The sequence below is a fragment of the Marmota marmota genome, unplaced genomic scaffold, assembly GCF_001458135.2.
Source record: "Marmota marmota marmota unplaced genomic scaffold, marMar, whole genome shotgun sequence".
Lineage (NCBI taxonomy): Eukaryota > Metazoa > Chordata > Mammalia > Rodentia > Sciuridae > Marmota > Marmota marmota.
Genome location: NW_025999943.1, coordinates 9,677,479 through 9,704,910, shown reverse-complemented (window position 1 = coordinate 9,704,910; position 27,432 = coordinate 9,677,479). Strand labels below are relative to the sequence as shown.

At 34.5% G+C, this 27,432-nt stretch overlaps 1 protein-coding gene across 5 annotated transcripts in view; it reads right to left on the bottom strand.

The window, feature by feature from the left end:
- Nucleotides 1–27,432, bottom strand: part of Micu2 (mitochondrial calcium uptake 2) — a 110,415-nt gene that overhangs the window by 63,193 nt on the left and 19,790 nt on the right. For all 5 annotated transcript variants that reach the window (XM_015499333.2, XM_048801418.1, XM_015499332.2 and 2 more), the window contains exon 2: nucleotides 6,573–6,714. In XM_015499333.2, coding sequence (XP_015354819.1) covers nucleotides 6,573–6,714 — 142 coding nt within the window. The remainder of the gene's footprint in view (nucleotides 1–6,572; nucleotides 6,715–27,432) is intronic.

The window sequence follows — 27,432 nt, the reverse complement described above, 5'->3', positions numbered from 1 at the left end:
GGTTCCGGGAGCCGGAACTCGGGCGCCCCGCGCTCGGCGTTCGCTCCGATAGGCTCAGGTTCTTAGAAGCACCCAGGCGCAGAACCCTAGCAATCTGTTTGCAAGCCACAGGCGAATTGTAGCCTGGAATTACCTGATCTATGGCTGAATGAGTTGCGGTCAGTCGAAAACAGGGGACGTGACGTCAGTTTACCAAGATGGTGGCTGCTGGCCTCCTCTGTGGACTGACCGGTGTGTAGAACCGAGAAGGACCGCTTCCTTCCCCCGTCTGGAACCCAGAATTCAGCCCTGAGTACGGTGCTTGCGCGGCTGGCAGAAACTGCAGCGCTGTAACCCTGCGTCTCTATCCCAGCGCACACTGCAGACTTTCGCCGCGGGGCGATTTGCTGAATAAGCAGTTACCCTCCGTGCGACAAACCTCTCGCGTTTGAGTCCCCGTAGCCGATCCTCGTGCGATGGAAATCCTTCCTCCAGGTTCCGGAGCACCCCACTATTGCTGGAAATTCCTAACAAGATATCCTTTAGCCGTCCTGACTTGTCATACTCCCACACAGTGAAGCAGCACACGGGGGTAATGCACTCCCCTCGCCGCCATCTTCTTGGTTCCTCCATGATTCCTATTCTTGCAAAAGTTCCCATCTATGGTCTATCCTGGTAAATGGTTCCAGGTTAGTTAGAGAATGTATATTCTACTATTGTTGGATTAGATCCAGTTGATTGGAGGTGATGTTTTGTTCAGATATATCCTTGGTTTTCTGCTTGATTTGCCCATTACTGAGAGAGAGAGAGAGCGAGCCCTTGTAGTTTCTAAGGATATGTTTATCTCTCTTTAGAGTTCTATCAGTTTTTACCTTAATTTCGATGCTCTACTGTTAGGTGTGCACATACTATGGATTGTTATGTATTTTTAGACAACTATCCCTTTTAAAATCATTTTGCAATGCCCCTTTTTATTGCTAATAATTTTCCTAGCTCAGAAAATCTGTTTTGTCTTAAAATAATTATAGCTACTTTGGCTAGCTCCTTCCTTCCATCCTTCCATTCTCCTATCCTGGTACTAGAGATGAAAGCCAGGGACACTATACCACTAAGTTACATTCCTACATTTTCTAATTGATAAATTTAGATCATTCATATATAAAATGATTATTAATATAGTCAAGATTAATTACACATCTGTAATGTTTTCTATTTATTACCCTTTTTTGTTTTTCTTTTTGTCTTCCCTTACTTTCTGCCTTCTCTGTTTTTTTTTTTTTGAGACAGGGTTTTATTAAGTAGCCCAAGTGGGCCTTGAATTTGTAATCCTCCTGCCTTAGCCTTCCTGGCTGCTGGGATTACAGGTATATGCCACTACCCACCCCTGGCTACTCCAGCTTTCCTTCCTTCTTATACTGGGGACTGAACCAAGGGGTACTTTACCACTGAGTCACATTCCCAGCCCTTTTTAATAAGTTTTTATTTTGAGACAGGGTCTCACTAAGTTGCTTAGAGCCTTGCTAAATTGCCAAGGCTGGTACTGAACTTGCAATCCTCCTGCCTCAACCTCATGAGCCACTAGGATTGTAAGTGTACACCTCTACACCCAGCCCAGTGTTGTTGTTGTTGTTCTTCTTTTCTTTTCTAAAAAATATTTTTAGTTGTAGGTGGACACAATACATTTATTTTTATGCAGTACTGAGGATCGAACCCAGTGCCTCACACATGTGAGGCAAGTGCTCTTTCTACCACCGAGACACAACCCCCAGCCCTCCAGTGTTCTTTTGATTACTGTTAGTATTGTATATCTTTCTTTATCCCTTCATTTTTAATCCAACACATCTGTAATATTTTCTATTTATTGCCCTTTTTTGTTTTTCTTTTTGTCTTCCCTCACTTTCTGACTTCTGTTTTTTTCAATATTGTGTTGAACCCAGAGGTGCTTAACCACTGAGCTACATCCTCAGCCCTTTTAATTTTTATTTTGAGACAAGATCTCACTAAGTTTCTTAGGGCCTTGCTAAGTTGCTGAGGTTGGTCTCAAGCTTGCAAGCCTTCTGCTTCAGCTTCCCGAGTTGCTGGGATTATAGGCACGTGCCACCATGCCTAGCTGCCTTCTCTGGTTTTAACTGAGCATTTAACATAATTTGATTTTTTTTCTCCTCTTAGCATGACAATTCTATATCTTTAACAAAATTTTTTAGTGGTTGCAATATACATTTACAACTAAAGAACACTTTGATGGACCTTTATTTTATTCATTTATTTGTATGTGGTGCTGAGAATCAACCCCAGTGCTTCACACATGCTAGACAAGCACTCTGCCACTGAGCCACAACCCCAGCCCCACGTATGAGTACCTTTTAATAGGGTATTCCCTATTATTATTTTGAATGAACTGCTATGTTAGTTCTCTTCAGGACAGAAAAATAAATAAATAAATGATTTGACTTCATCTGATTCTCTTCCTTTCTTCATGTGGATCTAAATTCCTAGCCTATGTTATTTTCCTTTTCTCTGGAGAACCTGACAATTTCTTATAAAGCAAATCCTATTGATATTAAATTCCCTCAACTGCTGTTTGTCTGAGAAAGCCTTTATTTTGTCTTCACTTCTGAAGGATAATTTCACAAAACATAGAATCTAGGTTGGTGGATTTTTCTTTCCATGCTTAAAATATTTGATTCATCCTCTTCTTGCTTACGTGATTTATGAAAAGAAGCAGAATATAATTCTTTTATTTATTTATTATTTATATATCACAGCGAAATGCATTACAATTCTTATTTCATATATAGAGCACAATTTTTCATATCTCTGGTTGTATACACAGTATATTCACACCAATTCATGTCTTTATACCTGTACTTTGGATAATAATGATCATTACATTCCACCATGATTAATAATGCCATGCCCCTTCCCCTCCCACCCCTCTGCCCTATCTAGAGTTCTCTATTCCTGCCATGCTCCCGCTCCCTATCCCACTATGAATCAGCCTCCTCGTATCAAAGAAAACATTTGGCATTTGTTTTTTTGGGATTGGCTAACTTCACTTAGCATTATTCACTCGAACTCCATCCATTTACCTGCAAATGCCATGATTTTATTATCTTTTATTGCTGAGTAATATTCCATTGTGTATATATGCCACATTTTTTTAAATCCATTCATCTATTGAAGGGCATCTAGGTTGGTTCCACAGTTTAGCTATTGTGAATTGTGTTGCTATAAACATTGATGTGGCTATGTCCCTGTAGTATGCTGTTTTTAAGTCCTTTGGGTATAGACAGAGGAGAGGGATAGCTGGGTCAAATGGTGGTTCCATTCCCAATTTTCCAAGAAATCTCCATACTGCTTTCCATATTGGCTGCACCAATTTACAGTCCTGACGGATATAATTCTTAACCTTATTTCTCTCTAGGTAAAGTGTTTTATTCCCTGCTGACTTCTTTCAATACATTTTATTTTCCTTTAATTTTCTGCAGTTTAATATGCCCAGGTGTTTTTTGATATTCATTCTGCTTGGAGTTTGGTAAGCTTTTTGACTCTGTGGTTTACTGTTTGCTGATTATTATTATTTCCATATGCCTTCTATTCTTTTTCCTCTTTCTTCTGGTATTCCCATTATGTCGTACCTTTTGTAATCATCCATAGTTCTTGAAATTTCTGTTTTTCCTCTTTGCTTTTCAAGTTGGGAAGCTTCAACTGACATATCTTCACGCTCACAGATTCATTCCTCATCCATTGATTATACTGATGAGCCAAAGACATCCTTCATTCCTGTTATAGTTTTTGATTTCCAACACTTCTTTCTGATTTGTTCTGTTTATTCCTCTCTGCTTACCTTACAGTGTTGGTCATTTTTTCATTACTGTGCTAAAATAACCTGACACAATCAACTTATAAAGGGAAAGGTTTATTTTGGCTCACAGTTTGGAGGTTTCAACCCATGATCAATTTGGTCTCATTTCTTTCAGGTTTGTAGTAAGGCAGAACATCACGGCTGGAAATACACAATGGTGCTTCCAAAGCTGCTTAATGGTGACAGAAACTGAAGAGATAAAGAAGAGGGGCCAGGGTCCCAATATCCTCTTCAAGGGCATGTCCCCAATAGCCTAACTTCCTTCCACTAGACCCTACCTCCTAAAGGTTCTACCACCTTCTAACAGTGCCTGAAACACATGTGCCTTTGGGGGACATTCAAGATCTGTTTTTGAACACTGTGCACTTTTTTCATTAGAGCCCTTAATATATTAATCACGGTTATTTTAGATTCCTGGTCTGATAATTCCAAAATGTCAGTTGCATTTTCATCTGGCACTGATGTTTGCCTTGTCCTTTGTGTACTTTTTATCTTTCAGCAAGGTTTGTGACTTTTTCATTGGGTCGGTCAGACATGGTGCATTGGGTAAAAATTACTGAGGTAGAAAGACTTTTGTTTATCTGGCTAGGATTAGATTATTTTTACTGTTTGCTGTATTTACATAGAGGGCTCCACTGATGTGGTGGTAAGGTGTATGGATATGTTACACAGCCTAGATGACCAGCTCTCAGTGTTTTAGTAACTAAAACTGTGCCTTGTGCTATGCCTGTAAAAAAATCCTTTTTAGTTGTTGTTGTTTTAAGGCAAGAAGGCTAGGAGGGGCTGGAATTGGGAATTTTCATGTTCTCAGTCAGCGGGGCTGTGGTAAGACAGTTTCTATGTAGGCTTTTGTTAAGGAGAATGAAATGCTTTGGGGGAATATTAAAAAATGGCCATTTTCCCCATCCCCTGAAAGAAGGAAGAGAGGTTTTTTTCCCTTGGATTTTTCTTCTGAGAACCTGGTGGGGCTCTCAAAGTAAAACTGAAAAGCATATGGGTATCTTTACAGCTAGGTCTTCAGGAGCTTTTTATCAGTCAAGCTGGTCCACACTCAGTAGTAGTTAGTCAATTACCCTTTAATATTCTTGCCTGACACTGTTGCAATGGTGGGTTCTGGGTGGTTTCTGCTCTAGGCAAACTCTGATTCTCTATATCTGCTTGTCTGTACTATTTACATCAATGTGCCCTCAATTTTCTGACAAATCTGAGGAATTGTTGATTTTCTATTTTTAAGCCTTTTAATAATTTTTTTTTTTTTTTTTGCTGGGCGGGAAACACAAATGTCTGAGTTCGTCAAGTGTTAGGGAGATTAAACTACTTTTTTTTTTTTTTTTTGGTACTAGGGATTGAACCCAAGGGCACCTAACCACTGAGCCACATCCCCAACCCGTTTTAAATATTTTATTTAGAGACAGGATCTCACTAAGTTGCTTAGGGTCTCACTAAATTGCTAAGGCTGGTCTTGAACTCATGATCCTCCTGCCTCAGCCTCTAGAGCTGCTGGAATTACAGGTGTGTACCATTGCGCCCAAAGATTAAACTACTTTTTAAAAGAAATCTTTTCGCATCTCATTATTTACTTAGTGAACTTACTGCACTGATGTAGGTCAATATTTTTTTTTAAAGTTTTTGATATATACTGCTAACCTTCCCTCCAAATAAGCCAGAGTAAAATAACCTAAACACATGTTTACCAACTTATTTTCCTATTCACAAACTTTCATTGTTCCCTCATTGATTCAAGATGAAGTCCACAAATCCCTGCCAAATACACATTGCTCTGAGGATCAGAGAGGATCACTGAAATCTTTGGCCCTTATTTGTTTTTCAGTTTCATCTCTCATTACTGCCAAAAGTAATCCTTTAGTTTCGTGATTGGTAAACTTATTGCCCCTAGCATATATTATGATGTTTTTTCAAATCATCCCAAAGTATTTATAATGTCTTTCTAAGTCCTCTTTATTCGTGATTGGTAAACTTATTGCCCCTAGCATATATTATGATGTTTTTTCAAATCATCCCAAAGTATTTATAATGTCTTTCTAAGTCCTCTTTATCTTTTCCAATTTGATCTATACTTCTCTGACTGCTCATCTTGCCCTCACCCATTTCAGTTGTTGCATAGATACCTATTTATGGGGAGTACTACAGAGCACCTTGAAAAGTTTTCCATAGACTACTTCTGCAACATATGTGCACAAATCTGTTCTCTACAAAGTGAAAGGGATTAGTTTAGATACAGAATTAAGAATTTGATACCACTTGGAATAACTGAGTTTGTTGTTTATGAAATAAAATTATATAATTAAAGGTTTTGAATTTTTAATTCCCATTATATTTCTTCAAGATTTTCTACCCATATCATAATAACTTAATGACTCCATTAAGTGGTTCTCCTAACATCTCTAATCTATTTTTATTTCTTTTTGCCAATTTAAAACATAAATACCACCAAAACTAATAACTAATGGATGTTAATTATTAAGAATAAATTTAGGGGCTTTTAAAAACTTATGTATTTTTTTCTCCATAGAAAAACCCATAGACAAAACAACATTTGTAAGATAGATAAATATAAACATTTGCACTTGAAAAATCCATAATAAGTAAATGCATGGTACAAAGAATGACAATTAAAATAAAGAAAAGCTGTTACCAATTCTGAAAAGCAGGTTTTCTAGCTCTGCGGTTTATTTTTTAAATGTAAAAACAAAAAGCAAAAACTCACGTTCCATTTGCTCAAACATTACTGAAAAGAGGAAGTCTCGTGGTGTCATATAATATTCTCCTTCATGTTCTAGTGAAGAAAACTGCATGAACCGCTGTTTACGAAGAGACAGTTTTTCTATTGCTCCACAGTCAACATCTTTCTAAAGGAAAAAAAAAAAAACTTTTAAGATTTTTTTTTTTTTTTAGTAAAAAGAAGTAATTCAGTTACTTCTAGAATAATCTTTACAGAGTAATTTTCATGTGTAGGTTTGACAACCCCCAAACCTTTAAATCATTCATTTAACAAATACTAAGTGCCTATTTTGTACTGTTTTAGGCACTGGAGGTAGAGCAGTGAACAGACTAATTTAAGGGAAGTTACATTACAGAAAGGGAGAATGACAGGGAATAAATGCAAAAAATAATGTTAAGATGGTGAAAAGTGATATGAAGAAACAGAGAGGAAAAGTAGGTGTAAAGGTAATACTTTAGATAGAAGCTCTTTCTGAAGTGACGGACATTTAAAGAGGCTAAATGATGTGGGATTCGTGAATCATGAGTTTCATGGGTCTCTTTTGAGGGAGAACATTCTAAGCAAAAGTCCACGAGGTAGGCATATACTTGGTGTGCTCAAGGAATAGCAGGGGGACCAATGTTACCAGAGGAAAAAAGGGAGTGGCAAAAGGTAAGTTCAGAGAAATAGTAAGGCAACAGATCATGTAAAGTTGTGTTTTCATAAGGAAAAACTATATCATTTGTAATAAACAACTCTGCGTTCAGAAATACAAGGGAAAAATCATACACAGAAAATGCTAGAAGAACAAAGATGTATAAAATATTGTTAGTGTTAGAGTCTATCTGAGGCAACAGGACATAGATCTTGACCAACTGCTGAAAAGAACAATAATGAAATCTTTCTTGCTAACCTTTCATTGAGTACTTATTACGTGCTAGGCACTTTTACTAATTTAGCATTTTATACAGATTATTAGTTAATCTTCATAATAACTCTGACAATAGATGTATAGTAGATATGGAAACTGATACAGTAGATATAGCAGAGCCATGCTAAAATATCAGGTCTGTTTGACTCAAAGGGGTTTCAATCTCTTGAAGCACCACACTATCCTCTCAAACATGACTGGGCACTGTGGCTAGGCAGACTGGAGGAAGATGATACAGCAGTTAACATGGATACCAATGTCAGTGCAGGAATCCTGACACAAGAATGTATTATGAAATGTCTGTGAAATCCAAAAGCAGACTTTCATCATGGGTTGCTTTCCTAAGGCGCAATGCTTGCTCTTAATTGGACCACACATTCTTCCTGGACCTACTTCTCACACTTAGTACTAATCCTATGATCTACCCTGACACATGCAATGTTTAGTGATTGCTAATTAAATAAAATTGAGAAAAAGATGAATTTCAGTTGCGTAAAGCTCTTCAAATTCAAAGCCATCAACAGCTCCTTTTGGGCTGATCTAAGTCTTTTAATTAATATTAATTCTCTTCTGAATTAGACAATAGGTTGGCAGTCTTTTTTTAATACCTTTTTGCATTCTGTGAATACATATTCTCTACCAGGATACAGGACAAATACAGGTTATTTGGTAATATTGCAAAGATCTGTACCCAAATTCAAAATCTTTAGCCTTTGTTTCTTTTTCCCCTTAAATTTATTATAAAACGTCTAGAGGATGTGGCTCAGTGGTTAAGTGCCCCTGATCAATTCCCTGTTCCCTTGGGGGGAAAAATTCACTAGAAAACAACTAAAGAGGCACGTTTTAATTATAAGAGTCGATACTCATCCCAACAATTGGAAAACTGAATTTTATTAATATTTTCTGAATATTTTACACATGAGGCAGATATGTACATAGTAAAAATTGATATCTGCACAAAGAAACAGAAGATTGTATTTTAACAAACCATTATTAAGCATCTGCAGAATAACAATGGTAAATAAGACAAAAATTAATTCCTATGAGAAAGTACTTAGTGCTTTAGCAGTGAATTTACAGAACATATACGGCTAAGACAGTGAAGAAAGAGTGGGTTAGAGTGTTTTCAGTAAAGGTCATAGAATGTGCAAAGTCCTAGATATTAGAAAAAATTAAAGAGGATGAACATGGGCATTATTATATGAACATTATTAGCTTAGAGACTGTTTATATTTATTATACTAATGTTAATATACAGTCTATTAAGAGATTAACAAAATTGAAAATCTATGCAGAAAAAGCATTCTCAAATTCTTAAAGGTTGGCTCTTACATACTTTCTAATGTTGAAGTTCAAGACTTAAAAAAAAAAAAAAAACAAGAACGGAATTCTTTCTGTATAAATAAATTCTTCTTTCCAAACCTCAACCAACTAAAGGGATCAACTACTCATTTGAGACCCCTCTTTTAGTGGTCTCATAACAAGATGAATCACTGACTCTGGTTTTTTTTTTGTTGTTGTTGTTTGGTTTTCATGCGGTCCTCTACCTTGTACTAATCTTACTCTTTCCTGGTCTTAATATTCACCCCCACCAAGAAGTAAACACGCAAATCTCTCATCTCTCATTTTTGAAAAAAACCTAACATTAATTAATTAATTTAATGTAGTGCTGAAGATTGAACCCATGGGCAAGTGCTTTACCACTGAGCCACAACCCCAGTCCCCTCTCATTCTCTTAAACCAAGACATAAAAATTGTTTTCTTTCTTTTCAAAAATTAATATAAAGTAGATCAAAGAAGTTATCATAAAAGCTAAAAGTATAGAATTGAAGAAGAAAACAGGGGAAAGCTTTATGACACTGCATTAAAACATTTTAAAATTAATACATGTTAACTGTACATACTCACAGATATACCATTTTATTTAACAAATTTGCATTTCACATATGAATTCAGAGTACACTGATTGCATCCAGCCTCTCCCTGCCAGCACAATCTCCAGTAATCACTATTTTATCTTTAAGACAACTTTTTTTGGTTTCCATATGAGAGAGAACACAAAGTCCTTGTCTTTCTGTGTCTGACTTACTTCATTTAACATAATGTTCTCTAGTTCTATCCATTTTACTACAAATGACAAGATTTCATTTTTCTTTATAACTGAATACTACTCAATTATATGTATGTATATATACAGATGTATCTATCTACATATATGTGTATATAGATGTCACATATAAAAACTATTCTGAAAGAAATCCTTTTATTTTCTTCTAGAAGGTTTAGGCCCTAAAAATTCCTCTATCTCCTGTTATTTCCTATATGCCTATATGTAGACTATTTGTAACTCACTTAGGATTATATTCTTGAGGAGTCATGAAAAGAGTAAACTGTTCAGCAAAGTGTCATTTTATTGATTTAGATGATTGGGTGGTATGTCATCCTTTTCAGTTTCTTCTCTAGTGAACAAGAGAAGGTGGAGAAGGTGAAATTAAAGCTCTCTTTCACTGGTTAATTTCTAAGACGAATCCTGTCAGAATTGAAGACCATGAATTTGTAGTCTGCATCTACTATACCATTAGTAGATGGTATGGTATAAAACCTTAACTTCAACCCTTCTACCAGCACTCTCTCAATTCCATTTAATACGGCAGCTTTTAATTCCTCCTGCTCCCTGGTATAAACAAACCTTTTCTACTACCTTAAAACCTTCTGACTTTCATTGCCAGCACCAATAATACCTCACCTTTTCCTAATCCTCTCCACTGTTCCTCACACTCTTATTACTGAATACAAAATAATCCCTCAGAGGTTATTACCATAGTTGATTTTAATCATACCACTTCCCTTATGAAATATGTAGTAGATGCCTCATGTCACCATACTACCTTTCCCTCTTTAACCTCCATCCTCAGTAGTAAAACATGTGTACTTAACTATTTACAAATTTCAGAACACTCTAGGCAGAGACAAAACATATGAATTAAGGAGGCAATTGTATAGTAGTAAATACACACAGTAATAGGTAATGTTTATTAAGTATATAGTATACATAATACAAATTTCTAACAGCTGTATACAGATGTTCTCAATCTTCACAATGGCCCTAGGAGCAGACACTGTTTTTATCAACATCATTTTATAAAGATTATTAAGGTCAACTAGCTTGCCAGATTAACATAGCAAGTAACGACACCAAACCAAATGACAGAACAGGTAGTATAACATTAACCCCAGACTCATCCACTTCTTACCCTAGTGTTTCTAAGAAAGATGTAAATTCGAAAAATAGAAAAAGCAGTGTGGGTATTGACAGTTGAGGATGTTTTCGTGAAAATAGTAGGATTTAAGCTAGACTCTAGAGAATAAATAACAAAGAGTAGAACCAGAATTAGCTATTATTTAGGTCCTGGACTAAGTGTTGTCCATTTCCTAAACAGTATGCATTATTTCTCCCATACAAATTTAGGGTAAGTAGGATGTTCTGAATATGTTTCTTTGCCACCACAACAAAATTTATGTAGAGGAAAAAAGCATTGTTCTGAAATTAACAAAACCTTTCTAATTCCAGGCTGATGAACCAACATAGTTTTATTTGGGTCATCTTTATCACACAGAACTTGAATTTTAAAAGTGTATATTAAAGGACAATAAGAATAGTCAATATGTATTTATATATTTATGCTTATCACATACCTATGGTTCATAGAATTTGGCAAATTAATTTGCCAATGATATTTAAAATCCTTTGTAGGCCTTATCTTGCTTTACTTCATTTTAATAACCATTTTTATCAAATCTTAGATATACTAGATGAATCTAATGGTCAAGAATGCAATAACCCTGATATTATTCCTTAAAGGAAAAAAAGATGCTGTATTATATCATCTCTAGGAATGTACTGTAATAAAAACCAAGTCATTTTTGTCTAATTTTTCAAATAGACTGTAAACCCTTAGAGCATACATTACATTTTGGTTTCACCATACTGTGCTTTGCACACAATGGAGTGTAAGTGATACTAACAAGGGATTTTAAGAGTTAAAAGGGACGAGATCATCTACTCAATAGCTCTAGGCAAAGGACCAGAAGTCAGTTGAGTTCCACTCTATGCTTGAGTTAACTAGTTTACAACAAGTGGCTATGTCCAAATGCTGCGAATTTATGGCACACAGTAATGAATGCAAAATTAAAAAGCATAGTTTACAACCAGCCTTTGGTGGAAAATGTAAACTTCGTCTTAGCCTCTTCTTTTCCTTTCTCTGTTTCTTCTTTCCTTTCATCTGTAGGCTTTTCCTGATGACATGTGTGCACACTCTCCTTTTTTTATTTTCTGTTGTTCCTTCCTTCCTTTGCTCATAGGTTTCAGGTGACTTTTTTTCATTACTGCTGCTGCTGTTTTCATATTCTGTAAACTAATCATATTGTTTTGGGGGATACTGCTTTCCTTTTTTTCCAATTTCTGCCTTTTCTTTCCTTCTTTTTCTTTTTAAAAATATTTTTTTTAGTTGTCAATGTACCTTTATTTTATTTATATGTGGTGCTGAGAATCGAACCTAGTACCTCACACATGCTAGGCAAGTGCTCTACCACTAAACTATAACTCCAGCCCTGCCTTCTCTTTCTTAAAGTGGCATATTTGTGGTAGGCTGGGTTTGGTAAATCGAGCTAGGCAAAACAAAAACAAAAACAACAACCAAACTGTTTGTAGTCTTAAGTAAATACAATTAGAAAGTAGTTTGGAGACATGAGAAGGTATATCAAATGTCAAAACATCAGATATATCTAAAACAAATACAAATGCCTAGCTTAGGCAGAGAAGTTCATTGATTCAGTCTCAAACATTTAAGAATCTATCATGTGTTATTGTTCCGGGAATCATTAGATGGATACCAGGAAGTATCAGCTCTTGTGGAAATTACAAAAAGAGAGTTGGACAACAAATAAACTGTTAAGAACCCTAGCTCTGAGGTCAAATTGCTTGGGATTAAAATTTACTTCTGTCATTTACTAGGTATGCAACCTTGGATCAATGATTCTCTACATCAGTTGACTCATGAAAAATGAGTAAGCTGGAATAAAACTGCTTAGATTTAAATTCTAGCTCTCTCACTTGGGCAAGTCCTATTACCTTCAGTTAAGTGATCTGTAGAATGGAGAAAATAATAGTATCTATCTCAGAGTGTTTTTTTTTTTTTTTGAAACAAGCCTTCAATAAAATAATACACACAAACCCTTGCATAATGCCAGCACATTAAGTTGATCATTAACAACATTAACAAAAGTTCTACGAAAGATACATACAAAAAAATGTATATGTGTGTATATATGTATGTATATATATGTGTATGTGTGTGTGTGTGTGTGTGTGTGTGTATAAAATTCTATGAGAGGGCTGGGGTTGTGGCTTAGCATTAGAGCGCTCACCTAGCATGTGCGAAGTCCTGGGTTCGATCCTCAGCAACACATAAATAAATAAAATAAAGGTATTGTGTCCAACTACAATTAAAAAAATATTTTAAAAAATTCTATGAGAATAGTATCATTACAGGATTTCAAAGGATAAACAGGAGTCTGCCAAGATAGAGAACAATAGTAGAGCAAACTATACTAAAGTTAGTTTTGAGATGTGAGTTCATGATGTAGACAGTCTTTGGGGTGTAAGACAAAAATGGATGGAAGTGAACTGTAGAATACTGTAGAATATTGCAAAGATCATCAGGGATTTTGACCTTTTCTCTTGTTAATCCATACAACTGCCACAATATATGTAAGAAATACAGAAATAGGATATCTGACACCACAGTTCAGCCCTTACTCAATCTATATTAACTTGGTTATTTAGTTTAAAAACACAGCATATTAAAACATTAAATTATAAATGCTTATTCTCTTCTGGTCAGAACATGTTTTTTTTGGAAAGCACGGCTTTTATATCTAGAGGTTCATTATCTCCTGCAATATTCCAGAATATTGACCTCCATGTCCTGAGAGTCAGACTCACACATTTTGAAAACTGGGAATCCTGTATGGTACATTGAACCAAGCCACAAAATAGTGAAATATTTCCTCGCCTCTACCAGTTCAACACTAATAAAGGGTATAGGCAGAGAAAACTTATATATGGTTTAAAAAAATAACAATTTTGTCTCCCTTTCCCTCCCACCTCATGTTTCTGTTTAATGTGAATCTTTTCCTCCTGCTCTTCCTCCCTGCTCTGTTCTTAGTTGCTCTCATTACAAGGAGAGAAATGAATTACAGTAGATGGGGTAGAGAGAGAAGATGGGAGGGGAGGGGAGGGGGGATAGTAGAGGATAGGAAAGGTAGCAGAATACAACAGTTACTAATATGGCATTATGTAAAAATGTGGATGTGTAACCGATGTGATTCTGCAATCTGTATTTGGGGTAAAAATGGGAGTTCATAACCCACTTGAATCTAATGTATGAAATATGATATGTCAAGAGCTTTGTAATGTTTTGAACAACCAATAAAAAAAATAAAAAAAAAATAACAATTTTGGTTTCTATAAAAGGAGACGCAGAAAGAAAAATGAAACAAATGTTATCAAGTGTCCTATTACTGATTCCTAAGACCAGAACTTCACAAGAAGTCCTCCCCAAGATTTTAAAAGGCTAGCTGAGCAAAACAAACAAACTTACAAGTAATTATGATTTCTTCCTTTTGCTTCTTCATTGGTTGAGATACAGAATCTCAAGGTTTAGTTCAATTGATTAAAAAACTGTTTTTGAAACCATGAATATGAAAAAGCCATGCAAGAAAATGAAGTCCTTCATCTGTCTGTATACACAAGAGTAGGAGAAAGTAAGGTGGCTAGGAAATTCTGGGCCTGCTGCATCACTTTTTCTTTTTTGTAACTGAATGCACTGCACAAAATGGAATACTTTTCTGTGAGTTAGTTACACATGAATTTTAATTTCATACAGTGTTTTGTTAACTCATCAGCATTAGACTGGTCCTGACTACACCATTCTACTCTCTAGATACTGAACAACTTTTCTGTGTATTTATTGCAACCGATTACATATGATCATAACCTGATTTGCATATTCATTCATCAAATGTTTATTTCCAAATGTAAGGGAGTTTTTTTCTGCCAGAAAAACATTTAATAATCTCATGCTGAATGTATTAGGCCAGTAGAACTGTAGCAGTGACACTTGTTTCACCTCTAAGGCCCTTCATTTTCCACAAGGGTAACCTTTCTAAACTTTATTTGATACTTAGGTCATATTTATAATACTCTTTGGGAATTAAAGTTGCCTTGTTCACTACTCTTCCCACATGAAGTATCAGGGAGAAAGAGGCCTTATCTGGTCCTCCAACCCCTCTGTTTTGACAGACTGCTGAGAATACCTTAGAACTTCCTATGATTGGGGATTTCAATTCCCAAAAGACTGATATAATTCATTTCAGGTGCAGAAAACTTTGTCCTAGTGCTATGCTTCAAGTCTAATCAGAAGCAACCTGGAAACAAAAAAGATAGATACCTTGACTTTTGTCTTTGTTTGGGGATTAAGGTATTTATTTATTGCCAGAGTTATCAAAAGTTCTGGTTTTAACTCTGTAGAGTGGGAAGGGAGGAGTGGGAAGGGAGGGGAGGGAGGGAGGGGCTTTTCTGTGAAAATTTTATAAATTCTTTATCATAGTTTTTATTTTTCAGAATGGAAAGCAAAACTAGCAATATACAATTGATTTTGGTCAACAGTCTGTCTCCCTCTCCTTGTCACTCTTGATCATCAACTGAGTTAGGATGGATGGGTAATACAGGGATGGAAAGAAGTAAACTCTAATTGTAAATTGATTAAAAGAAAGAAACCAAATAGTTACTCCAAGGATTATTTTGTACCATTTTAAATTCAGGTAGTTAAACAACTATTCAGGATTCCTTCAAACTCTCTCTAGTAAGTTTGAAGGGGGGGTATATCTGCCAAGTTTGAGGGGCATGGTGACACTGAGACCTTGCTCATTCTTAGAAGAAAAATAGGGATAAGCCAGAGTGATGTCACAAATTTGTAGCTGAAGAAGAATCAGTGAAAATTCTTAACTGCATAAGACTATATAATCTATTATATTAAGTATAATTCCATACTTTTTACATAGGACGTAACATGATTGGTAATCTTTTTCCTTTTAAAACCAAATTGAATTTAAAATGTTGAATAAATTTCTTACAAGTTAATTAGCACTTGTTTCTATAACTCTTTGCATTGTGTGTTGGTACATTTTATGAAGATTTTTTTTCCTGGCATTTTTATCCCATTCTAAACTTCTGCAAATTTTCAATTTTTGCTGAAAATACAATATCTATTCCATGGTAACCTTCATTATCAGCATGGGATGATTTTTATTGAGCACAAGGTATTTTTGAATGTATCTTTCCAAATGGCTTTAATAAAATGTATATTTTGCACTGAAAATATATAAATACTAGAATCAAATACACCAAGGGCAGAAGGGAGATCTAATAGCCTGATAGTGAGGCAGAGGAGAAAAATAATACAGGCAGACATGCTATCAATGGTCTGAACCAATCAAATTTGTTACAACTCATTAATGGTTCCTTGGTATATTCATGGTGATGATCTTCAGTCACTGAGAAACCAATTATGTAGAGAATATTCTGTTCAAAATGTAGGAAAATGTAAAATATAGTTTTAAATGTAAGTCTTTCATAAGAAAAACCTTTCTAGCTTAACATTGACACAGCACACCTCTGACTCCACTGATGCAGTAAGTCAGCACTACTGTATGATTTATTAGACATCCAAAGTACTTTGAAGAATGCATGTTACAGAAGAGTACCAATGTTATGTTTATATAAACTTAAAATGATTAGAGATGTGAGTGAAAACAGAATGTCTTTCAAAAAAATACAAGTAGGCATAGTTTGGAGTTGTTATAAACACTATTACATGTCAAATAAAACTACAACACAAGATGCAAATGCTTTCATCTTTCCAATAACATCAACACACACTTTTTAAAGAGCTTACCACTAGTTTAATCCTAGTCATAATGAGACACCATAACAAAAGCATCTATATTCAATGTGCTGACACAGATTTGGCTATTTCAGGACTTCAAGAAAAATGATTGTTGTTATCTTTTATCTTCTAGGGTTAAATCAGTTGCTTACAAAGACTAAAAAGTACCATAAGGCAAACTGCAATTTTAAGCAATATATTAAGGATACAAATTTCAGTATAAATGTTGCTGCTTATGTTTAAAATCCTTGTTAAGTATCAAGGATTGTTTCAAGGCTATGAAGAATGTATCAACACTAGAAGAAGCTGGAATCTCCAGGTATTATAAGATTTGCTGCATAAACCAAGTTTTTAGTTTATCCCATTGGCCCTTTGGATTTTTGTTTTTTACTCTTAATTTATATAAGAATATATAAGAACTCACTTGGAAATAAAATCTTGGAAAAACTTTTCTCTATGCTGGGTTTCTCAAAAATAAGTAAATAAATAAACAACATTATGTACCTTCCTGAAGAGAGTTAACTCTTAATTAAATTAAATCAAAAGATCATATATATATATATATTTTGGGGTGTGTGGGGGGGTGGGTAACAGGGACTGAACCCAGGGGCACTTAATCACTAAAACACATCCCTAGCTCTTTTTATTTTTTGAGACAAGGTCTCACCAAGTTGCTTAGGGCCTTGCTAAACTGCTGAGGCTAGATTTTGAACTTGTCATCCTCCTGCCTCAGTCTCCTAGGATGACAGGTAAGTGCCAGCTCTCAACAAATTTATGAGAGCAGTAACTGAAAGTTTTTAAAACATACCCTCTTCCCACAACCTGGCAAAAACAACAACAAAAAACAATAAAAAACAACAAAACCCAAAAGAACTAAAAAGTCATGCTGAAATTTTAAACTTGTTCCAGAGGATTTTTTGGGTACTGAAAATTTGGACCAAACTGTAAGACAACACCCAGACTGAAAACCAGTTTCTTCCTCCAGAGAGAACAATGTGGTATAATGAAAGGGAAGATAAAATTCTGAACTGCCTTAGTGGTTAGGGCTACCATGTACAGTGGTGTGCACTGCATGATTCTAAGGAGCACCACTGAGATTGTAGTGATCATGATCATCTAGCAAATGGCAGTAGAGTGTACTGAGGAATGAGTATTTGTATCTAATTTGTACAAAGGGACCATATGGGCTAAGGTAGCGCTGATACTGATACTTCCTAATGTGCAGGGGCTGGGTAAGCCACAGAAAAGTACAAAAATGTCTTACTTGAAGTTTTAATCATTCATTAAACTTGCTGACCAGCATCAGCAAGTTATATCTTGATTGGGCAGAGCAAAATACTGTATTTATGGCTATACAACTTAAAACCTAAAACTGTAAGGATATTTCCCTGAACTTGAAGGTACCCCCAAACGGAGGAACAAAATGAAACTAAAAGCCCATCCCCATGGGATGGGATAAATCCTAACTTTGTAGAACAGACAGAATTTCCAAACAGTAGATGTAGGCCACAGACTTCTTCCCAACTCTCTCAAATCCTTTAGGCAGCTGAATGACTGAACAGTTGATATAACATTTTCTTCTTTAGCTAATATTTTAATAGATAAAAAAGAGCACTCAGATTAAAACTGAAAAGAGTAAAGAATATATATTCACATTATTTTTTGGCTAGAATGTCGGTTTAAAAGCCTATGCAAAATTTTCTGGGGAAAACAAAGACAAGAACAAGATGCAACAAATAACAATAAAAACCACATTCTAAAAGAAAATGGGAAAAATTTAAAAAATCAAAGAGGCAATGGATTTTTTTAACACCAGAGAGCAAAGACACAAGAGAAATATTTGAATAGGGAGCTGTCCAAGATAAATACCACTATAAAACTTAAAACACTCTAAATAAACTTTAAAGATTAGAATCAACACTACAGAAAATATATGTACCATCTGAAAAAATATACAAAAATCACATAGAAGGCATAAGAAAAGCAATTAGGGAGAACATTCACCGTGTAACTGACCCTAAAGACTCAATATACGAATAACTGCTGTGCTTTAGAAAGAGAAAGCAAATAAAACATCTATTAATTTGTCATTGCCTTATGTGTAAGCATCTTAGGTTTGGGTAATCCTGAACCTCAGGAGAGACCGATCAATTTTAGTCTCTTTTAGTTTTGGACTATGCTGCTCTTATTGCTGTATTCAACCTTTAAAAAAAACCTGTTCTCTCAGGAGTTAATACCAATAAATAAACAGTAGAGAATTAGAGTTTACTTGAAGATTTATCCTTATATATTATGTGGGGAAATAAAAGTAGTGTGGGTTGAGAGGTAATAGCATCGAAGCTATTCAACTTAAGACTGGGAGAGAAATTTTTTGTCTCTCACTCCAACCTATTTGTGGTAAACAGTACTATTCCAGAAGGAATGAAATAAACACTATTAATCTTAACTTTCATCTGAATAAGATTTCATAAAATATTTCTACAAATCTTTTCTGTTGGCTAGTGTATACAGTTACATATAAATAACCAATGGACTGGCATGAGAAGCAGCTGCTTGAGGAACTAGCTCCTCAGGAAGAGAGGAAGGGTATGGAATGCAGTGGCTGAGATCAAAGAGCAGCTAAGGGACTGTTGATGGCTCTGTTATCTTAAGCCTACCCAAAACTGCATTTAGAGCCTTCCTAGGTGGAAAGTGGTGACTGGGGGATGAAGTCCTCCTATTACCACAACGATATGCTTCTCAAACCTGCATCTAATATGTGGGAAAGGAGGAACAGAAGAAATGTTGGGATTTGAGGCTACACTGAACATGTGAGAACCATCCACATGGTTCTAGTTATATATAAAATGCTCCATGGATTTCAAGGATTACTTGTAATGCAGTAAAAAATGTGACAAAGGAATTAAGAGCAGTGAGTGATGTGAACTGGATAAAAGAGATCTTTGAAAGCTGATGACTTCTGTTAAAACATTTCACTAGTTTATTGCCTTTAAAGCAACAGGTGCTTCACCATTCTGTCTCTACTTTTTATCCATGAAGTGACAAATTGGAAAAAAATTAGTTCTCTGTTCTTTGTTGAACATTCTTTTGTCTCTGCATTTCTCAGGAAGAAAGTGGGAAAAAGAAAGGGCTTTCTTTATAATGTTATGGCTTCAAAATGTTCACTACGTATATACAAAATATAGTAAGACCTTCACATTTGTGGTCTTTATTTTGGAATTTCTAATACTCTGGATAAAATATAATTGCTTTGTTTTTGAACTTTCTGTGGTGTGATTGAAAGAATATCTTTTCTTCTTAAAGAAAACTTTATAAATGGAAATTTTCACTCATTAGACAGAACTTTCCAACTTTTTTTCTGACCGAGGGAGATTTATTCTATATGAAACAAAAGACTGCTAGACTAAATTAGAAATATCCACTACATATACTATGCCTTATGATAAATTCTACAAAATGTCACAGTATTAGCTAAGGAGACAAAGATTTCCTGGGAAACCTGGCAGCTCTGGAAACTATTCTCTCTTGACTTATGAATGCTGTCTGATATAGTGATGGTCCATTATAGACATCTTTCCAGAGGCTGGAAGGGAGGAAGGGTGGCTTTTCTTAGATGAGTATGGTAAGATGAAACGGTATATGCTTATATACAGTATTTTTCAAAAATCCCATAGAGTTTCTTTCTCTAGAAGGGTGGCCACTGTCAGAAGATGCTGATGAAGTAGGAAATAAATATCCACTCTTTTAGTAACTGCTTTCTTTCCTAACTAGCTCACTAGGCAGAAGACTCATTTTCCCTTCCTGCATTGCTACCAAGAGATATGTCATAATTACATGTTTTTGTTTATGCTCTAAATGAAAAGTTAGAATTAGGTTTCAAGTGATTACAAACAAACAAACAAACAAAAACCTTTAATTTAAAGTCTCTCAACATCCCTTTCCCCAAAAAGCATCATCAGTATCATTTACTGCAAACTTAACTAAGTAACATTTTTCTTAAGAAATGGTTTCAGTTACTTTAGCTGGTTTCCCTATACAGGAGAAGGTAAATACTACTTTGTGAATTCTTTCTGCAATTATCCAACATTAACTTACTTAATAAACATTATGTGTTCTCCTATGACCAAGAATCCTATAGAGATAAAATGATAAATAAAGAGCATTTGCTTTCTGGAAAAGCATTACAGAAGGTGGTGTTAAGAGTAGAAGTATGAAAGAAGCAAGGAGCATTTAGCAAATGTGTATATCCCAGAAGGATAAATGCTTAACTCTGATAATTATTTTTCTATGCTATTTATCAACCATGACATTCTGATTTCTTAGTTTTCACAATGAGATGTGCTCCAGACCAATACCTTTCAAGATTATATAATTAAATTTGAATAACAGATCTGGAATCAATCAATTTATCTGGATTGTAATCTCCCCTCTTTGGGCAACTGAGAAGTAGATACAGAGAAGTAACAAGGAACTTTTGTGATAGAAACTATGATCTAATTTCAGGAATCTATATAACCCAAGCAAAAAGACTTCCAGGAAACAGAACTTTAAGGAAGCCTGGAAAAAGAGCTACTATCAGAGGGCTGACTTCATAAATGGAGGCTGTACTAGGAATAACAACATTTAGTACATTATATCATACAGTATGACACAGTATGAAGCAAAGAAGGGATGGCTTAAAGGATCCCTCTCTTCCTCCCATCTCTTCTTGAGGAACAGCTACAGTCTATAGCTGTCTTTCATAGGTACTATAGAGGGAAAGCAATTTATTCACAGATTATTTTGTCCTGCTTTCCCCCATGATCTCACATTCTATGACCCACTCAGACTGTCATATCCCTATCCCCAGAAAATGGTTGGCACCTCAATTACTCCCTCAGCCTAAAGGAAATGCATAGAAAAATGGCTTTTTAAAGCTTGTTGAATAGTAATGGCAGTTTGTCCCTCTTACAACAAATCTCCAAGCCCTTTGCAATAATCCTACACAAAATTTGGTTAAAGACTGATTGTTTTGATAAATCTGCAATGTATGTTGATTATATATAAATGAGAATTTCATCTGAAACAAATAGAACACACTTTTATAAAACTTTCAGATAAATGGAAAGATACTTAAAGTTTGAATGCAGAGGCAGATCTGCAAATTCTTATTAAAAACAAAAACTATTTCTTTTTAAAAATTTCATTGGTAATATTTTTCAACTGGTCTTTATACAAAATAAACATTACCTTAATTTAAAGTGACAGTCTTAGTTCTGATTATTGCTTATTTCCTGAAATGGATCTGAATTGTTGGGTGTCCTTAGCTTCAGGATTCACTTGGCTAACTTTGATCAACTTCAGTAAACTTTTCCCAGAAGACAGATTAACCACTTACTTGCTTCTCATTGCAATTATGACACTTTACAAGGCTACAACAAACATGTAAATAGTTAGTTGCTTCTTGTCCCCTTTTCAATTATACTTATTTTAAAAAGATAATTCTGATAGTTATCTTCTCTAGGAGACCTTCCTGGAATACCCATATGAGTTAGCTGCTTCCCTTGTGAAGATACAGAATCTCAGTAAATTTTTATCCACTCTAATGACACTCTGCTGGAACTGTCTGTCCCTTACTATACTGAATTACTCAAGAACAGAAAGTATCTTTTTTTTTTGTCTCCATGGTTAACACTATCAAAGAGTTCTTAAAAAGTGTGCCACAAATGAATGGACAAATGAAAAGGGAATCAATTCCAAACTCATAGTGTGATATTAAAAAACAATGGCAAGTTTTGTTTTTATGCTTATATATTTTAAATTTTATCAATAACATTAAGAATCTTCAGATACCTAGCTATATCCTCTGTTATGTGCAATTTCACCAAGAAGTACACACATGAACACAAAGACCCTTTATTTCCCTTTATTGCAACCACAAATTACTGCACACTGCTAATTATTTTAGAGTTTAAAAAATGCCTTCATGGGCTGGGGATGTGGCTCAAGCGGTAGCGCGCTCGCCTGGCATGCGTGCGGCCCGGGTTCGATCCTCAGCACCACATACAAACAAAGATGTTGTGCCCGCTGATAACTAAAAAATAAATAAATAAATATTAAAAAAAAAATGCCTTCATAAGAAGAGGAAAGAGGTAAATCTATCGACAGGTGGCTGTGTTAATTGTACCAAAGGATACTGCTTTGTTTTTCACCTGGCATGAACCTTTCAGAAACAGAATCTGCTCTGAAACTAGATTACACCAGCTGTTTCACACTCTCCTGTAAATCTGAATGAATTATCTGATGGATTTCAGGCCTTCTACCATGGCTGGTTTAGGTTTTAAGAGATTTTTTTTCCCAGCTTCATTTTGGAGTTCATTGAAAGACTGAAATACAATATTGCTAAGATAAAATTTTGCTATCAAAATATATTTGTAGGAAATGAGCAATAGATGTGACAAGTATTTTACCAAAATACACAGTATACCAGCAAAAAAAATATACTAAGATGTGTGCCATTCATATTCTTTTGTAAATTAAATCACTAGTAAATGAAGTAATACAAAGATTACATACTATAAATACATAATTCAAAGACTAACGCATAGACAGGATTATATAATATTTAGGAAAATTAATTTCTTGTTCAAGCAAGCTCTGTTTTTTATCTGTTTTTAATGAACAAACGTAGAGAAATCATTTAAGACCTGGTAACCATTTGCCAAATCCTGTCTGCTTTTACTTTATTCATATATATATATATTACTTTATTCATATATAAATATACACATCTAAAATATATATATATATATTTTAGATGTTGGTAGACCTTTATTTTATTCATTTATTTATATGCGGTGTTGAGAATTGAACCCAGTGCATCACACATGCTAGGCAAGCGCTCTACCACTGAGCCACAATCCCAGCCTGATACTTTATTCTTCTCAAAGTATTTCATGATAAGATGCCCATATTCTCATTTAGTAGTTTCTAAAGAATTTGTAAGAATGAAAATTTTTAAAATTCCATAACAGCATTTGCAGTATAATCCCTGAAAAAACAGACAGATGGGTTTTTTTTGTTTGCTTGCTTTAAGGTAGCACCAAGCACAACTACTGACTCAGTGAAACAGAATTTTCTACTTTATAGCTTTTAACTGCTCCCACTACTAATTCCCTGAGTCACTTATTCCCTTCAACTGTCTCTGCCCTTTTGTCTTTTATAATAGTCGGTATAAAATGGGGAAATGTGAGTTCTATATGCCAGCAACTCTGTGAATCACATACCAAGTTAAGCATGTTCCCAGGCAGCATGAGATCTGTACCAAATATAATGTTCTTTAGGTGCATGTTAAATAAAAATCTTTATTTTGACCCTCCTGAATATTAAAATCTTCTTATACAAGAAAAAAAAAAAATCATTGAAAACCTGTAATTCATAAGTTGTTATATACTTATGTTAGAGGTAAGCATAGACAGCTAGTATTTTTCTTTTAAAATTTATTTTGTGAATCTACTCCTATGGTTTTATATAATCAAGAGAATAATCCAAGAGTCTGCGAAGAGAGTAGAATAAATATCTGTAGCTTAGTAGAGTCACTTCTGAAATAATTCAGGCAACTCAATGCTCCAAATCTGAATTGCCAGGGAAGCATCAAAAGGTAACTTGAATATTTGCAAGTTTGGATAGATTTTATCACTTTGTGTAGTTTAAATTAGTTTCTAAACATTTATGAGCTACTATTTAGATATTTTCTTAATTTATAATTTGTATAAAACTTTATGAAAGTAGTATATGTATATGTACATACACATGGCCAATATCAACAATGGATCTGTGAATGTATAATATAGGCAGACTTACTCCTTAGGCTGTGAGAACTTGAATAACCCAACTCTGAGGCTAAACTGTAAACAAGATAAAACCTGAAAAAGTTCCCTTGAATAATGAGGCTTGGTTTTAATAGACAAAGACGTCTTTTATTTATTAAGGTGTAAACAGAACAAGATAGTAAAATAAGGCTCACAGAATGTGCACTGGGCTAGAATAGTGAATGTACAGTCAGAATAGAAGAGAAGAACTGCTAAGGGATAAAAGGCAAACATCACAAATTATCTGATCTGAAGGAAATACCATCCAAAACCTAGGAGTAACACAGTGATGTGATCAAAACAGTGAAGCGGAAAATAATTTCATATATAACATTTAAAATCTTATAATGGGAAGAAAGATAAATATTAAGAACCAGGAAGGGACAAGGATGTATTCTAACAATTAAGTGCAGAGACTCTCAACCTTACACTACATAATTGTACTTCTAGTGTTCACAACCTTATGAAATCATATGGGAAACATATATGCATTTTTTTGAAGAGAGGACATTAACTTTTATTATATTATCAAACAGATTTACTACCTATTCAATGATTAAGAAAGATGACAAAATGAATCAGGCAATATGAGTGACAGCATAGTAAAATACAATAATGATTAGTAAAATAAAATGCCTCAATTTTAAACATTGGGCATATATGAATACTGTATATAGCTTTAAATAACAGATAAATATTAAACCCAAATCCTTTTAGATTTGTAATAGTAGAGATCTCTTTTAAAATATTAAAAAGCTTCCAACATGACTAAGTAGGAAATGTGAAATCTATTCATTTCAGGTCTTCTAAAATTGTTTTATATTTTCCACCAGCTAAAGCAGGTTAATTAAAATTAAGAATAAATACAATTACTGTTTAGCCAGAATAAAGCAAAGTGCTAAAGGAAATCACTGCTACATAATAATTTCAAGGGCTGGGAGTGTGGCTCAGTGGTAGAACACATTCTTAGTACCCAAGAGGACCTAGATTGAATCCTCAGCACCAAATAAATAAATAAAAATAAGAAATGAAAGAACAAATGAATCAATCAATATAGTAAATAAATAACATAAAAGTAAGGGAACAAAATGCCCCAAACTAACCAAGATACTCCAATAACAGAAGGCATCAACATCACAGTGGAAGAAATGTCAGAGAAGGAGTTTTGAACGTACATAGTTAAACTGATTTGTGAAGTAAAGGATGGTATAAGGAGTGAAATCAGAAAGAAAATACAGGAAGTGAAAGATCACTTCAATAAAGAGATAAGAGATTCTGGAGAGAAAAAAGGAGGAATCCTTGAAATGAAGAAATCAAAAAACCAAATTAAAAATTCATTTGAAAACATCATCATGGACTAGATCACTTGGAAGACATAGAGTTTCAGACAATGAAGACAAAATATATAATCTTGAAAACAAAGTCGACTGTGGAGAAAAGATGTTAAGAGACTATCAATAACTTCAGAGAATATAGGATAACTTGAAAAGACCAAATTTAAGATTTGCTGGGATAGATGAAGGCTCTGAGACCCAAACCAAAAGAATGCAAGTTTCTCAATGAAATAATAATATCACATAATTTCCCCAAACTAAAAAATGAAATGTAAAAAAAAATCAAGTACAGGAGGCTTATAAGAACACAAATATACAAAATTACAACAGACCCACAACCAAGGCACATTACAATGAAAATGCCTAACACAGAGAATAAAGATAGAATTTTAAAGGCTGCCAGAGAAAAACAACAGGTAACATTTAGAGGGAAACCAATCCAGATCTCAGCTGATCTCTCAAGCCAAACCCTCAAAGCTAGGAGGTCTTGGAATAATATATACAAACTTCTGAAAGAAATTGGATGCTAGCCAATAATACTATACCCAGCAAAATTAAGCTTCAGATTTGAAGATGAAATAAAATCCTTCCATGATAAATAAAAGTTAAAGAATTTGCAACTAGAAAGCCTGTACTACAAAACCTACTCAATAAGATATTTAATGAAGAAGAAATGAAAACTTAAAGTGAAAATCAGCAAAGGGAGAAACTATACTGAACAAACAAATTAAAAATCAGAAATAAATCAAAAGGACAGGGAACAGAAATCATATCTCAATAATACCACTGAATGTACATGGCCTAAACTCATCAATCAAAAGACACAGACTGGCAGACTCAACAATATGCTATCTCACAGACAAAGACATCCACAGACTGAAGGTAAAAGGATGGGAAAAAACATATCATTCACATAAGTCTTGTAAACAAGTAGGGGTTTCTATGCTCATATCAGATAAAGTGATTTTAAGCCAAAGTTAATCAGAAGGGACAAAGGAGGACATTTCACACTGCTTATGGGAAATATTCATCAATAAGACATAATATGGAGCACAACATAATAATACTAGGTGATTTTAACACAACTCTCTCACCACTGGATAGTTCCTCCACACAAAAACTAACTAAATAAAGAAGCTATAGAAGTATAATAATAATAATAATAATAATAATAATAATAATAATTTAGACTTAACAGATATATATAGAATATTTCATCTATCAGTGACTGAATACAATTTCTTCTCAGCAGCACATGGATCCTTCTCTAAAATAGACCTTATCTTAGGCCACAAAGTAACTCAGAAAATACAAAAAAAAAAAAAAAAAAAGATATAATACCTTGTATCCTATCAGATCATAAAGGAATGAAATTAGAAATCAACAATAAAATAAAAAATAGAAGCTACTCTTAACACCTGGAGACTGACTAATACACTACTGAATAATGAGTGGATAGCAGAAGAAATCAGGGATGAAATTAAAAAAAATACACAGGTAAATGAGAATAGTGATACATCATATAAAATCCCTGGGACCCTATAAAGGCAGTGCTAAGAGGAAAGTTCACTGCACTGAGCTCATTCATTAAAAGAAGAGAAAGTCAACAAATAAATGACTTAACATTACATCTCAAAGCCCTAGGAAAAAAAGAACAAATCAACACCAAAGGAGTAGAAGACAAAAAATAATGAAAATCAGAGTGGAAATCAATGAAATTGAACCAAAAAAAAAAAAAAAAAT